The 17,263-nt window shown below is 38.1% G+C and overlaps 1 protein-coding gene across 1 annotated transcript in view; it reads left to right on the plus strand.

Annotated features, from left to right (window-relative positions):
• Positions 1-406: 406 nt before the first annotated feature.
• The window catches only part of LOC114053169 (fructose-bisphosphate aldolase A-like), a 39,733-nt gene continuing 22,876 nt past the window's right edge, over positions 407-17,263 (plus strand). The window contains exons 1-3 of the mRNA XM_027876066.1: positions 407-475; positions 763-842; positions 1,148-1,206. Of these exons, the coding sequence (XP_027731867.1) occupies positions 407-475; positions 763-842; positions 1,148-1,206 (208 nt within the window). The remainder of the gene's footprint in view (positions 476-762; positions 843-1,147; positions 1,207-17,263) is intronic.

A 17,263-nucleotide genomic window follows, 5' to 3' on the forward strand; every position in this document is an offset into this window, starting at 1 on the left:
ATGACCATTTAAAGATGACATTCATGTAACTTAGCAGTTAAAACTTGCCCGAACTTAACTGCTAAAATGAAACTTTTTTGAATAGGATTATACTCCACTCCCCAACCTTGGACGTGCTCAGTTGTTTATAACCCGTCAAACAGGCTGCGTAAAAAAAAAAACGGCGGAGATTTTCTCTCTTACAACACTAAGCATTCAGAATTTTCAAACCTGAAAAACAATTCCAATACCACAGGCCCCGCTCCCACAGCTGCTTCCCCGACATGGCTTCTAGGGTGTCTGTAATATCGTTCTGAGTCATCAAGTATCTCTGAAGTGCCTCAACCTCCACTCTTGCCATCTTAAATGGCATTGCTTTAAGGAACCACTTGTAATTTCTTGCCTGCTAAATGAGAACATTCTGACGATGTTCAGCCTGGAAGACTCAGTCTGTGCGGCAATGCACAGTCGCAAGAAGGCTGGGTCTTTAGAGATGGTGAGAAAGTGGCTTTATATCAGTTCCAGGGTTTTATCTCCCCTCAAATGCATATGGACTCGCAGCACGCACCCGGCAATACTGCACTTATACGGTCATTGAATATCCTGCAGTGTACTTCTTAATTAAAACCAGCATCACAAAATATGATTGCTTAAGTGCCAAAAACCTGGCCTGTTTAATGGCCAATCAGGGCACGACATGATCATTAAATCAATTTCCAAGCATTTTTTTTCCTAAGGTGAATACAATTGGGCTTTAAATGTCCTTATTTTCCCCCCTTCCAGCTTTCACAGTACAATGCTGCTGTCTCTCTCGGCTTTGCAGCCTCCATTTCACCATCATCATCAGAAATTAACCCTATGCGGTAGGATTAGGGATTTTATTTTTTTTTTATCATACTAGACTACAAGCAGCACCCAGGAGTGAGGAATAATTTGAGTCAACGACACATCCACTGTTGCTTAGTAACCCGAGCTGATGGATAAAGCCATAAATTGCAAAATTTCATAGAAACATAAAAACTTTTACTGGCACTTAAGCATATTTTTCCCTGATTGAGGCAGAATTCATGCAACAATTACACAAGCCCCGACAAAGGCTGGTAATGATTAGCCTTCAAGAGCGGCTGTTACTCCCTGACAGTTCCCGAGCTGTTTTTGTTTGTTTCAGGAAAGCAAGCATCAAATCCTTTATGGACTATCCACACTGCCAAGGCAGAATAGAGCCTGGTAATTAGCCAGTGTCAGCATTTTAACTAAAGCTCCTGCAAAAGAATTGAGGACTTATGTAATAATTTACAATCCTAATTAATTCCTGTCAACCCAAAGCAGTTGTTTTAAAAGTAGCAATACATCCTTGAGAGCCCTGCCCCTCCTATTATACCACACAAAGGTGGCAAACTGGGAATAGGGGGGGTTGCATCCTGGAGGACATGCTAGCTGAAGCTAGGCCCCAAAAGATAAAAGTAAGAAGTCAGGAAGGTAATTTTCATTTGCTCTAACAAATGTTTTAGTGAAGTCTTCTTAGCTCTCTCTGCCAACAATACAAAATTCTGTTCTCCCAGAGCCCAATGGATGCTCTTTTCACTGTTAACTCAATACTAGCAAGTAATCTATGAGCTGAACTTATCATATAGTTTAAAAGAAAAACAAGCTGTACATAATAGAAATCTGCAGTTTCCTGTGTCATCCTCTTTTTCTATTCCACTCTTTATATGAAAATGTCTGTCAGTTTGGAATTTTTTTTTAAAAAAATGAGAAAAAATGCTAGCAGCTAACATTTATGGACTGTTAGTCTGCAAAGTGCTTTACATAGATTATCTAAATTGATCTACCAGACAACCCTTTTTGGTATTCTTAGTCCCATTTTGCAGATGGAAAAAGTGAGAATTAAAAGACAAAGTCTCTTGTCAGGGTCTTGAGATAGGAGTCCACTCCAGATCTTACTGACTCCAGATCTAATACACTCCATCTGTCATGTGTCTCTCAAGAGAGCTCATAGGATAAAAGGCAGTGCAGTTTGATGGATAGAGAGCTGGTGTTACAGTTGAAAAGATCTGGGTTCACATCTCACTTCTGCTCCATACTGGTTTTGTGATCCCGGTAAATCACTTCACACCTATTATCCTCAACTTTGACATCTGTAAAATGGAAAAAATATTTACCACACAGGGTTATTAGAAGACTCAAATAAGAAAACGGATATAAAGAACTTTACAAACTTCATACCACTTCATAAATATTAATTGCTAGTATTTTGCAACTGACTAGGCAATCCTGGGTAAATCACTTGGCCTCTCGGTGCTCTAGCAATGATCTATAGAACAGTCGCCCATATGCATTGGTAGAGGGAGATTCCTCACTGGAGAGCTCCCTAAACCAATTAAATCACTTGTGCAAGCAAAGAATCTAAAAAATAGAACTTGTGGCTTCTCAGCTCAAATCTAACTTTTTTTATGCTTAATACTTGTGCGAACCTGGACAAGTCACTTAACCTCCTTGGGTCTCAGTTTCCTCATCTGTAAAATGAGAAAGTCCTCTAAAGTCCCTTGCACATCTAGAACCATGATCTTATGGTCTTATGTCATGATTCATATTAATAGTTAGGTTGTAATATATCAGGATCACTGCAACTGAGGCACCATCTGCCATGGTTTATTCACCGTCATCGATGGATGTCATAGGCTACCCGATGCAGATGTGCACTTCCAGGAACAATGATTTATCACATCCTGGTTCAAAACTATTTTGATGCACATACATACATAGACGCACGCGCGTGTGCGTGCACACGCACACACATGCACACACTATGATGAACAATATCATTTTAATTCCTAGCTAATGGAACATATATTTTGATGAACATATGCTACGATTGAATTATCCAGTACTGAAAGATTCCTACTACAAAGGAAATTGAAGAACATATTCTTTCACCCTTTCCCAACTTTTCCTTCTCAAGCTCTACCTTGAATGAAAAGGCAGGGCCATTGCTGCTTGTTAACACTTAACAAATGATGGAGACATCACAATAAACTCTGAGTGCTTCCTTTAGGTGGAAGGGACTTTGAAGGCCATCTAGTACACCGCTCTCATTTTACAAATGAGGAAACTGAAGCCAAGGGAGGTTAAGCAACTAGTCCATATTTGCATAGGTATTAAGCATAAGGAATTATATTTAAGCCCAGGAACCATCAGCTTTGGTTTATTTTTAGATTGTTTTCTTGCAACAGGACTCTCAAGGAACCACTAAGAAATCTGTTCTACTGAGGCTTGTCCTATGGATGTAATTATTTTGGTGCTGAATTTCCTGTAGGCCCTAATTGATTCTCCCTTCTATAATATGCAGTCAATCTCTTGCTTAGTTTGCTTTCTCAGACTAATATGGCAACCTATAGTACCCTTGCAGAGATCAGGTGGTTACAGGAAAGGATGAAACTGGACAAAGCCCAAAGCAAAAAGATAGGTAGACCTGTTTCCAAATACAGTAAACCCAGGTAAGAAAAATCTGTCTTCTAATAAAATCCTAGACATAGGGAAAACTATTAGTTGTCTCACTGAAATACGTTTTTGAGTCTAATGATTGGTGATCTCACGTTTAACAAGCTGCATGACCCTGAACAAGTCACTTCACTTTCAACTTCCTTCATTGTAAAATGAAGGTGCTGAATGAGAAGTCCTCCTCACCTCGATACCCTCTGACCGTAAGTCAAGCCCTTACATCCAGTAAAGCCCTGCGAAGGCAGGTTGCAGAATATTTTAGGACAATGACATGTAGCTTCCTATTTTCTTATACTCTCACTAGAATGATGCAAGCGATCAAATGAGCTACTATATGTAACATGCTTTATAAACCCCCACTCTGTCACATACTAACTATGTGACCCTGGACAAGTCACTTCACTTCTCCACAGTTCTCCAAGTTGCAGAGACTTGCATTGGTGGAGAGAGCTTCCTCACCCAGGAGTTCTTTCTACCAGTCAATTCACAGATCCTTTCACTACCCCTACCTGTCCATGGGCTGTGTCCTCCCAGTAGAAGCTCCCTGAGGGAAGGGACTGTTTGGTTCCCATTTTTGTGTCCCAAGCACCTGCTGGCACACGGTTCATATTTAATAAAAATTTGTTGAATTGAACTGAATACTATCTTACACAACAATGAAAGTGTCTCATCTTTTTCAAGATTGCCAAACATTTTGAGCATGACTCTGACTACCACATACGTACATAAAAACAATAATTAATTTTGAAAGGATGCTGAAGGGTTAGAAGTAAAACCTCTTTTATTAAGCCACTCTTTTGAAGAAAACAACAAAACTCAATGAAGGCAATAATTCATAGGAGATTTTTTTCTAACAATAGTGTAATGATGGGAAAGAATAATTTTTTCCAAAATGTTATTTTATTATTGCTCAGTGAAATAAAAAAAATAGCATGAGGACACTCAAAATACATCATCTAACATGTTAAAGAAGGCAAAAGAATTTCCAAAAATTACATTAAATATGTGCATATTTTTTATGAATTCAAGTAATAGATGAGGCTTCATGGAACAGTGGAAGAGGTACTCATAGGACCTGGCCCCGAATCTCAGCTCTGCTCCTTAGTATGACCGTGGGCAAATCACTTAACATCTCTGGGCCTCAGACTATTCATCTGTAAAAAAAAAAAAGAGGTTGGATTAGACAACCTCTAAGGTCCCTCCCACCTCTAAATCGATAATCTACCTATCTCCCCTTAACTATCTAATTGGGCAGGGGTGTGTGTATATACACATCAGTATGAAAATGTTGCCTAGGAAATATATTGATTTTACAATGATGAGCAAGCTAACATTTTCTAATGAAATTACAGTAAAATGGCTTTTAACAATGATGGAAAAGCTAATATGTACTAATGAAATAATAGTAAAATCAGGTTTAACTCTTAGCAACATTAGAAAAGCAAATCACTAAGCTGAACTGACAAGTAACTAAGTGCTTTACAAAATTTAGGTGGAAAAATAACTTAGTAGACCTTAATTCTAAAAGAAGGCCGTTTTTATAATCCAATTCTGAAAAGCTTGGCTTGTCTCACCTGACACAGCCCAACAAATTCATCTGGGGAGCTAGGGAAGGGTCAACCTTTCTGCCTTTGCATTTTCAAGGGAGAAGATTCTTTGTCTTCTATAGCTTTTAAAAGTGTTTCCTCTCTATTATTGATTTTTTGGGGGGAGCCTAATTCCTTGCTTTCCATTCATATGAATATGTCAGGGCCATTTCTGTGCATTGTAGAGAATTGGGGCATTGGAAACAAGCCAACCTTCTTCAATTTATGCTTTAAATGACTCTTTATAAGAAGTGCATTAGAAGGTTCCTACCTTTTAAGCAAGATGCAGCAGACAGTGTGATTAAATCAGATTGTTCTAGGGCTTATAATGGAAGAACCATTAACAGGTAACTTCAGAGGACAGGAGGAGAGGAGGGAAGTGATCTTTTTTCCTCCCCCTTTCACTAGAAATAGTTGTTTCTTGAAACCTCTTGGAAGGTTATAAAGTGATTTTCAACTTGAAGATACAGAGAGTAAAAGAGGCCAAAGTACTCTACATCTATTTTCAGTTATTGAGACGTGCCATATTGAGGCCGCCAGAGTCAGCCAGAATGATCTGAGACCTGGGGGATCATAATGGAAATAACTTATAGTAAAATGTATTCCCTATAGGTTTAAAAGCAAAATGAGAACCTAACTTTTTATTGCTAGTTAAATGAAATGTGCAGTCTTTTTCCCCTTTTAAGGTCAAGTATGCAGTATTTTGGAAAACAAACCATAAAAACATGATTAGGGAGAGAAAAGGAAGTCATTATTTTCTTCAGTCATAAAGAATGCAGCATCGTTCTATCAATCTAATGTATCTTTGTAACAGCCGTGGCAGCATGTGGCAGTGCTTAAATTGCAAATACAGTATTTAAGAAAAAGCTTGGATTAAAAGAGCACCACGATGAGCTGGGGAATATTCAAATGGATTAGATTATCTGGGTGAATCCCATTGCCTTCTCTAATACCTACTTAACATTGCATATTGACATGCTAGCTGCGTATAGCTATGCTTATAGACATGGAATATATATGTGTGTGACTATAGATAAGTTTACACATATGTGTGTGTATGTGTGTATATGTGTGTGTATAGAGGTTGGAAGATAGAAAGGTAAATATAGATAGATGATAAATTGATGGTAGGTAGATAAATGAGAGAGAGAAATAGAGAGAGATGGAGAGAGAGAAAAAGGGAGAGGGAGAGAGATAGACATAGATAAATGGATAGACAGGTGGATGGATAGATGAATCGATAAATAGACAGAGGGTGGATGGATAGATAGATTAGATAGGTAGATAGAGGGTGGAAGGATAGATAGACAGACAGACAGACAGCTAGCTAGCTAGCTAGCTAGCTAGCTAGCTAGATAGATAGATAGATAGATAGATAAAGATAGAACCAGACTGATGATTTCTTCAGTGCAAATAATTCCTGATATGGAAATTTCTTCTTTTTCTACCAATCAGCAAATCATCTTAAACTTGGACTCTTAGAGAACTTCCTGGGACACTGAGAGGTTAAGTAACTAGCCTGTGGGCAAAAAGCTAGAATGATAGATAAATAATTGCATGTGGAAGCAGAAAGACCTGGGTTCAAATCCTACTTCCAGCCCTTCCTAGTTGTGTAACCCTGGGCAGGTTTCTTAATCATTCTGAGGCAGTTTCCACTGCTATAAAATAGGCATATTAATAGCTCCTACATCATGGGGTTTTTGCGAGGTCAGTGTTCTACAAACCTTACAAGGCTATAAGAGTGTTCAATATCATTATCATGTGTTAGAAGTAATATATAAACCTTTGTCTTCCTGACTCCAAGGCTAGCCAGCCCTCTAGCTCCTATGTCAGGTATACATTCAGGTGCACGCACACACACACGCACACACACGCACGCACACACGCACACATACACACGTGCGCACACACATGCACACACACACACACACAGTGTTCAATAGGTCCAAAGCCACAAAGTAAAGTGAAAACATAGAGCTAATACGTAACAGCTGCGATCTATTCAGGGATGTGCTTAGCGGAAAATTAATCAATCCTCAAGCAGTTATTTTTGTTACTGTTTTTGAGTCATTTCAACCATGTCCAATGCCCCATGACCCCATTTGGGATTTTCTTTGCAAAGATACTAACATGGTTTGCCATTTCTTTCTCCAGCTCACTTTACACATGAAGAAACTGAGGCAAACAGGGTTAAGTGACTTGCCCAGGATCACACAGCTAATAAGTGTCTGAGGCTACATTTGAACTCAGGTCTTCCTGACTCTAGGGCTAGTGCTCTATCCACTGTACAACCTATCTGCATTATAAGCATTTATTAAGTACATACTATGTTCCAAGCATTATGCTAGGCACTACGGACACAAAAATAAAATGACAGAATGACAGAAATGTCAGTCTCTGCCCTCCAGGAGCCTAGCATATAGTAGGTGCTCTGTAAATGCTAGTTATTATTATGATTATTATTATTGTTAAGAAATCAATCTGGGATCCATCAAAACACACAGTATAGAAACATCAGGAATTTTAGTAGCTGTATGACTCTGAAAAAATCATTTAACTGCTCTTATACTCAATTTCCCTATCTGTAAAATAGGACTAACTCTTGCACTTACTGCATCGGATTTTTATGAAGATCAAATGATATGAATGATATGATGTGTTATGCAAACTTTATAGGGCTCTAGAAATCTTAATTTTATTAATTCTTTTATTTTATAGTTAATTTATTCCACCTACACCTTTATACTTTGCCACTAGACATATACCAGGACTTAATTATAGCTACAAAATTGAAAATTTTTCAAAAACACATGCATTGTTGTTGTTATTGTTGTTGTTTTTAATGAAGTTGTCTCATTCAGTGAGTGAGAATTTGAAAAATAGGATAATCCTGCTTTGAAGTGAATTCAAAGGGAAGACAAATTACCAAAATGGAAATTCAAGCCCTCTACTTTGTCCCTTTCTCTATGAATGAAGCTTCCATTCATATCAAAGAGAACTTGTAATAAGGAGAAAGAGATATCAAAAAAAAATTATTGGGATCAAAATAAATCCATTAATTCATGTCCTAAAGTGAACTTTACATTGCCTCCACAGTGAGACAATGCTCTCCAAATGAGTTCAATTCATGTAGATGAACAGCTTGGCACCTATATTTAGGAAAGTAATTGAGACCTAAAATACACCTAGTAACAGGGACCAGCATGTACACAGAATGCCTCTGATGGTGTCTGCTTAATGGGAGAGACTGGAGATCCTGCTTCTGGGAGGGCCAAGATGACATATAATAGAGACACATCGGAAAGACCGGAGCACATGAAGGCATTCTGTAACTGATTACAGTCTGTTTGCCACATGGTAAATGGCAGCCTCTTTGATTCACTACATAGCCAGATCTGGGAGTGGCTTTTTAAGGGCCTTAGGCAGCCTCAACCATTCTTTTTAACTGCCTTCTCTTAGTCTGACACTTTCTGTAATTCAAGACAAAGAGCCAAGGGCCTTCTCCCTTCCTAGGAGGGTGTGGGGCCATGTGAAATGAACCTTGCTCTCTCTGTTTCTTCTTTTCCTTGTTAGAGAGATTGTATTGAAGATTCAGACCTTGTGAGTCTCAAAAGGTCAGAACAAATCTCTAGCATTAGAGCTTCTGGGTTTTGTAGGCAGTTCAGCCCCAAGGAACAATGAGTAACCTTTGGGAATTATCATTGGGACTCAGCCCATTTGGAACTGAGATTGGGATTTATCTGACACCGATGTCACCTTTGGCAATGGGACCAGTGTTATGTAGGAATTGGGTTGAGTGTGAGCCTATTCTCCCCAGAGACCAAGATGAGATAGAGGAGAGTGTGCCTCCAAGGTTTTGGAGGGGAAAGTTTGTGTTTTTGTTCTTGGAAGTAAATATCCCTTTGTAAAACTTCATTGATGTACAAAGGTTATGGGGCTAACATTGAGGGGAGGGAACAATTAGTAGGGCTTTGAGTCTAGGTTGATAAAGAAGAACCCTCAAACTCATCAGGATTCCCCTCGAACCTTGAGGGGAAGATGTAGTAGGCCTTGCTTTAGGAAAATGAGACCAGAGAATACTCATTAAATGTACAAAAAAAAAAAACGCAACCCTATTCTGGGTCTGGTAATTTTGGTGAGAAAAACTACACTTTTGTTTCTATGTGCTATATTTTGACATGCAGGCTCCAGATAGGTTCCTCATCATAGTACAGGTCAAATACTTTAGAAGCCTAAATAAAACTGTCCCATGACAGGCATTATACTGTAACATAAAGTCAACAGGCCTTAGAGTCAAAATAATTTGCAGCTGTGTGACGTTAGCTAAGACACTTAGTCCCTCAAAGCTTTAGTTTCCTTATCTTTTAACTTCCTCATCTTAAAGGCAGCTTGACAAAGTCAGGAGAGGTGACTTCAGAACCAGAAAAATCTAGATTCTAAATCCCATGTCTGATGCATACTGACTTTGTGACCCTAGACATGTCATTCAATTCTCAGTGTTCTAGACAGCTTAATTCAGAAAAGGTGCCAACCTATCTTAGTAGAGGGTGTTTCCTTAGCTAGAAATTCCTTATGCCAGTGAAATCACAAGATTAGTCCATATTTTTAATTTGGAACCAATTTTCTCTAATTGTTTCTCTCTAATAATAATAATAGACAGCATTCATATAGCACCTACAATGTGCCAGGCATTGTGCTAACCGCTTTATAATTATATCTCTTTTGATCCCCACAACAACTCTGGAAGGTAGGTGCTATTATTATCATCCCCTTTTACAGACAAAGAAACTGAGGCAAATAGGTTAAGTGACTTGCTCAGGGTCACATTGCTATTAAGTATCCAAGGCAAGATTTGAACTGAATTCTTCCTAATGCCAACCCCAAAGGTATCAATCGTAAGCACCTGGCTGCTTCTTTTCTCAGATGGCAAGCTCTAAGAGTTTAGGACTCTCTATTCTGACACCCGCTGCCCGCTACCATAGAAAAAGCACCAGGTCTAGAGTCTTTGGGTCTCGGTTCAGATCTTTCCTCTGATATTTACAATCTGTGTCACTCAAGCAAGTCAATGAACTGCACAGGTTTTTCACCTGTAAAATGAGGGGGAGGGACAGCCTGGGCAAAAATGGTCTCTGACATCCCTTCCAACTGTAGGTCCTAAGATATGGTCAATTTGACAGTTTATGTCTTCATCTTAGTCCTAGCTATTCTCCATTCTGTTCATTGATCCACCCCCTATATCAGACCAGCACTGAACTCCCTGGAACCATGCGCCTCATGTTCACTCTAGCCACCATCTACTCTGCTGCCATGTGTACCACCATTGCCCAGAATTATTATCAAATCAAGACTGTCTTTGGTACAGAAAGAGAATGTCAATAAATTGTTTTAATGGCCGGTCTGTGGCTCCTCTCATTGTCCTGAGACTTCCTAAGACAGCATCCACCCTTGGCTACCACACACACACACACACACACACACACACACACACACACACACACACCCCTACATACATACCCTTCACACATACACATGTAAACGCTAATACATATATACACACAAACATATGTATATCAATATATACATATGTGTATGTGTATTATACAGAGATTGTTTATATGTGCACATATACGCATATGGGTGTATACAGTCTCCCACTATCAGAATATAAGCTTCTTGAAGCCAGAGACCATTCTACTTTTACAGTGCTTGGTACATGGTGAACGCTTAATAAATGCCTTATTCACGCAATTAAAATAGAGAGGATTTGGCAAGTGACACAGTAGGAAGTAGGGAAGGGTGTAAGGAATGAAAGTGATTTATACACGCTTTGTCTCTCTCTGGAAATCATGCTTGCTGTCATAAAGCTGAAATTTTAAGATAGCCACTTTCTGGCACTGAACCATGTATTTATATTAAAGCAATAAAAAACACTTGTTTTCAAAAAAAATTATTTCTTAATACTTAATTTTATCTGTCTAGATAGAAATAGAAAGTATCCCTCCAAACCAGAAAAGGGAATCAAAGCTGGGAGTGTAGGAAATGTACTAGGAATTAGCTTTGTGACCCTGGTTCAAGGGATCTTACTGGGAGGCTTCTGTCCTTAGAGATTTTTCATCAGAAAACAGATGACCACTTGTCAGGGATATTGGCATGGGGATTCTTTTCTGAACTGGGTTGATCTATATGGCCTCCAAGATCCCTTTTAATTTCTATCATTATAATTTTCCTGTCATAGCTGTGGCACAAGTATGATTCTGGAATGATTTATATTTTTGTCCAAGCAGAAGGGACAGGTTCCACCCTGAACTCACATAATATACTCATAGAACGACCAGAATATAATTACAAAGTATTAAGTAAAAGTCCTGGCAGCTTGGTGGTACAGTGAATAGAGCACTGAGCTTTGAGTCAGAAAGGCTCATCTCCTGAGTTCAAATCCCACCTCAGATGCTTACTAGCTGTGTGACCCTGGGCAAGTCACTTAACTATGTTTGCCTCAGTTACTCGTGTAAAATGGCAAACCACTCCAGTATCTTTGCCAAGAAAACCCCAAAAATGAGTCATGAAGAGTTGGCCATGACTCAAAAACAGCAAATGTAAAGGCATGGAGTTTTAATGTATAATTTAATGTGTAAATTACAGAATTTCAGAGTGGGAAGGGACCTCAGCAATTGAGTCAAATGCACACCTCTCCCTGCAAAAAAAATCCCCACTCTGGAACAATTGACAAATGGATTTCTAGTCTTTGCTTACAGACTTCCAATGAAAAGGATTCCACCACTACTGTGTTAGCAAATGGAAATCTCATATTATTATATCATGTAGGAGCCCTCCATAAAAGTTATACTCTGATGACACATAGTAGTGTGCAGGTAACCCTGGATTCTTGAAGGCTTTGTCAATGGAGCACAAGTTTTTGGAAGATCCTATCAAGTTTTTAAATTCTTATTTATTTGTTTTTAGTTTTCAACATTCACATCTAAAAGATTTTGAGTTCTAAATTTTCTTCCCCACCTTCCATTTCCCCCTCCCCAAGACATCATACAATCTGATATAGGCTATACATGTACAATCATATTAAACATATTTCCACATTAGTCATGTTGTAAAGAAGAATTAGAACAAGAAGTGAAAACCACGAGAAAGAAACCAAAAGAGGGAGAGACAGATGGAGAGAGAGAGAGAGAGAGAGAGAGAGAGAGAGAGAGGAAATAGTATGCTTTGATCTGTCCTATCAAAGGTGATAGACCATACCAACTGTCCAAAGATTAGCCAATGAAGGACATCATGGCTTATTACTGTAGGCTTATTACTAGGTGATGAATTCTTTAGGATAATCCAACCCTATAAAAATGACTTGCAGTTAAGGTTCCTGGAAGAACCCATTAATATTTTATATCTTATGTCTTATCTACAAAAGAAACACAACTGATGGAAATGTTTCATATGCAAATATTAGAAATGTTCTATAAGTAGAAAAATACTTGGCAAACATTTGACATTTATAGGGACTAATTTCTGAATTAATTTCCTGAAAGAATAACCCATTATGACATTTATCTTTACTTTATGAACATCAGGACTAATTTAAATACAAGACAATGTTAAATGTTTTACATTTGCTTTTCCTTTGAAGGTATCCAGATCAGGAAGCCTTTAGAAAAGAGAAAATCTTATGCAACCAACCACATTGATTTAAAAAAAAAAAAGAAAACCACATTTGATAGGAAAAAAAAATTCCTCTTACACCTCAATGAAAGCGTCCCAAATGGCCCCCAGACTACTTTCAAGTATCACTAAGAGCCATGTTTTTGACCATACTCTCTAATTCTGACTTTATAATATTTTGTGTGTAGCCAAAAGTAGAGCAACATGTAATACTATTTTAAAGGCATGTTCTAAAAGTATATCAATCCCCCTGAGAATGATTGCTGTGTCTGTTATACATAAAAATGTCAGTATGCCTCTATCATGCAAATCAGGCATGTAAGCATTCAATTACCCAATTTGCATGCACAAAATGCAGGTTTTCAGAATGGATGCAGTACACATAAAGCTTGATGGAGCTTGGAAAAATCATTCCAAGTAGAATTAAGTCTTCTCACTCACCTGACAATCCGTGGTAGGCGTGGTTCCACACCAAACTGACCCATGTTTTTTCTTTCCTTTTTTCCCCACTTGGCATAACTTTTATTTTTAAATTAATTTAACAAAATTATATTTATCAACTATATATTTATTCAGCTTTTTGAGAAGGAAGGGAGGAAGGAAAGAAAGAAAGAAGGAAGGAAGAAAAGAAGGAAGGAAGGAAAGGAGGAAAGAAAGGGAGCAAGCATTTGTTAAGTACCTACTAAAGTCTAGGCACTGTGACAAGCCTTTGTAAATATTATCTCATTTGAAGAAGCAAGGGATGAAGAAATCAATCAGCAAACACCTGTTAAGTGCCTGCTCTGTGCCAGCTACCATGCTAGGAGCTGGGAAAATAAAGACAAAAACAAAGCAGTGCTTGCCCTAAAGGAGCTTATATTCTACCAGAGAAGACAACATGTTCATATATAAGTAAATACAAAATATACAAAGACAAGAAAATTTTGTGGTGTTGGGCTCTTGCAGCTAGGACTGGGCAGAAAAAGCTTCATGGAGAAGGAAGAACTAAAACTAGATTTTAAAAGAAGAGGCAGAGGTAAGGAGGGAGTGCATTCAATGCATAGGGGAAAAACATAAAGATGAGAGGAATAGGAAGAAGTTTAGTTTGGTCATAACACAGAGTAAAAGAAAAAGAGTAATGTGTAACAATTGTAACATCCCCTTTGGGTTATACCCCAACCTGCACTCACACTTGTGGGCTGGGTCCCCAGAAGGCAGATGTAGGGTCTATCCTATGAGTGGCCATTTCTAAAACTATAAACTCATGAGCCCCCACTAGTGTGCTTCACATTATCAATCAGCTAATACTCAAGTATTTACTAAAAGTGTGAAGTAAAAACAATAGCTTCAAAATATTTCTCCCATAAAACGGTAGTGTACTCTTTCACAAATCTGCACAGTGCCCATAGGAAAAAAAAGTATAATGGTAGTAAGGAACACGAGTATGATACCCATGTGACAAAGAAAACTTACAACTCATGGTATTGCAAGGTCTAGGAATTTTTCATAGAGTTTTTACACAACTCATTTTGCATATAGTATTTCTTCTGGGCCAGTTGTTCAGCAGGTTTCCCAAGTCTGTCCTCCATAATCTGACTCTATTCTCTGATTCAAGGAGTCATACACCTCAAAGCTACTTCCTCTCTCAAGTGATTACCTCCTGTATCTTGATCAATCTGAAATATGTGTATTTGTTCCTGACTGGATGCAATGTCTGAGTATCTTCCCTTCAAAGATTTATTACTGATAGGGGTTGGGTGGAGAGAAAGAACTTCCTTTACTTCCTCTCTCCCACCCCATGCATCGATCTTCTCCATCAGCAGCTCTTGACTTGCAATCTCTTCCACTCTAAAACTGCTGAAATTCATCCAAAGCTTCATTATTTCAAACCCCCAAAGGTGTGACTCATTTGTTTCCTCAGCCAATGACCTTGTTCCTCTCTTGATTCAATCAGAGTTGTATTGTATCTTATAAAGGAACAGGAGTAAAGCCATCTTTAGAATTAGTTTAATAACTTGTAAACACTTTATGATTATATTCAGTGCCTTCTATGATTAGAGCATAGGGTTCAAGCTAGTCTCTTACAAAACTCACTTAACTAGCTTTGTGACCCTTGGCCTCTTAATACTTCAGGAAACTTTTAGGTTTATCTACTAAGTCATGGACAGATTAAAATAAGTATTTGGGGAAGGAGTCCACAACTGACAGTTCCTTATGCTGGTGAAATTATAAATCTTTTGTGGATTCTCATAGTTATAATCATTTTTATACATTATATAATGCTTTTGCTACACATATTACTCAGTTCTATAATTTTTACTTTGTATAATCTCATATAGACATTTTTATATTTCTGCATAGTCCTTCTATTTATTACCCTTTATGGTAATAAAGAATACCATTACCTTGACGTACCAGTCAGTTTAGCGATTTCCAAACTACTGGACACTTGACTTCTTTCCAGCTTTTCATTATTCCAAATAGAGCAACTACGAACATTTTTGTTCAAAGGTTTATTTTTTCCCTTTAAATAATCATCTTGGGATATATTGCCAGAAGTGGAATTTTTGAGTCAAAAGGTATTATCATTTCATGCCAACTTATCTTTAGCAATCCATTTACTCTCCCTGATATAGTCACTTTTCTTCCTTTTCCCATCCCCACTCTACTATCAGAATTCTATTGTAATACTTGGGGGGGGGGTGTGCATACATCCCCTAGATGCAACTTTAATCAAATTCAGTTTGTCCATCTGTCTGTATCCAACATATACAGGATCAGATAGACACACAAAACTCATGAACCCCATAGGTCAAGTCTTTTCCCTTGGCTCAATGTCTTTGCTAGCTAGGAGAGAAATCATCCTCTAATTCCTCTAGCTTGAAATTAACAGAATACATTTACCAGTTTCAAGATGGGTTAACTTATAAGGAACCTTCCTTCTTCTGCATAAATAAGCCCAAAAATAGTGAGGCAGTATATATGGTATGATAAACAGGCTGATGGACCAAGAATTAGGGGACTCTGGTTTTACTTTTGGTTTTTCTACTGACTAACTATAAGATAACATTGGCTAGCCCTTTCAGGGGCAGCTAGGTGTCTTGGTGGGATAGAGCACTGGGCCTGGAGTCAGGAAAACCTGAGTTCAAATCAGACCTCAGACACTAACTATATGATCCTGGCAAGTCATTTAACACTGTTTGCCTTAGCTTCTTCATCTGTAAAATTAGCTAAAGAAGAAAATGACAAACTGCTCCAGCGTCTTTGCCAAGAAAACCCCAAATGGGGTCACCAAGAATTGGACATGACTGAAAATAATTGAATAATAAGAAATTTTAGATTAACTGGGGGAAATATAGGTCTATGCATCCATCCATTTTCTCCTCCTTCTACCACTGATACTAAGAGGAATGTCTATTTTGAAAGAAAAATATCCTTCATTCTTTAGTAGCTATGTATCTTTTATTATCTCCTATATCTTATTGGTCTTATTAATATAGTATAAGATATTATATGTGGATATATATTTATAAACTATGTAATTAGATAAAAAGCCTCAGAGACTGATGATATTTCAACCATCCCCTGTTCCATTGATGCTAATAAGAGTACTAAAACCACAAAAGGGATGCTTACTCATAAAGTCTCCCTATTCCCTTGCTATTGGTCAAGGTTCTAAATCATCTCACTTGAATTATTAATGGGCACACCAGCCAAGCAAAACTCTTTCTCTCTGTGATTCTTTATCCTCACATCTCTACTTCCCCCCCTTCATATTCTCCTCCAATAATTTTGCACAGAAGGCACTCAGGCATAGATTTTTGTTTGAAAAACTAAAAAAATAGGATTAATTTGATGCCAGAAAGTAATGAGCAGAAGTTTTAGGAGTTGCGTCATCTCCACACTGATGTAAACATTTATTCATGTACAAAGAACTTACAGAGAAGCCTAAGGTTTTTCCAGGACCCCCACCAATCCCCCAGGTGAGAGTGATATGAATTCCTGGCATCCAAGCATGGTGGCTGAGATGTTCTTTTAGTGAGGCATTACCTCCCCTCAACCCCCAAGCAATGACTTTAGCCTCTAATTACATCTTAGTTTCTTTCTCAAGATAATAGATACCAAAGTAGTGCTCAACTTTGTAAGTGTTTTCTCAGTTATTTGATTTTATTGTCACATAAAAGAATTACAGAAGTTTACAACTGAAATGGACTTCATCTACTCTAGATAAATTCCTGCATTTTATTCTATTTTATTAGTTCAACCTGTGATTTTATTGGTGTAGGGGAATTCTAGCTGGGGAAACTCCCTCCATCTATGAAGATTGTATATTCTTCTGTCAGTCACTTCTAGTCTTAGAGAATTGCCTGGGGTACTAAGATGGTTTGTGATTTGCCCATGGTCATGTATCAGAAGTAAGACTTAAACACAAGAGTTCCTGACTTCAAAGTCAGCTTATTCACTACAACATATTCCAAAGGGTAAATTAGTCTTACTAAAGATAGGAAGGAAGGAAGGAAGGAAGGAAGGAAGGAAGGAAGGAAGGAAGG

This window comes from Vombatus ursinus, unplaced genomic scaffold (genome assembly GCF_900497805.2).
Source record: "Vombatus ursinus unplaced genomic scaffold, bare-nosed wombat genome assembly UNPS02014810.1, whole genome shotgun sequence".
In the NCBI taxonomy this organism is placed as follows: domain Eukaryota; kingdom Metazoa; phylum Chordata; class Mammalia; order Diprotodontia; family Vombatidae; genus Vombatus; species Vombatus ursinus.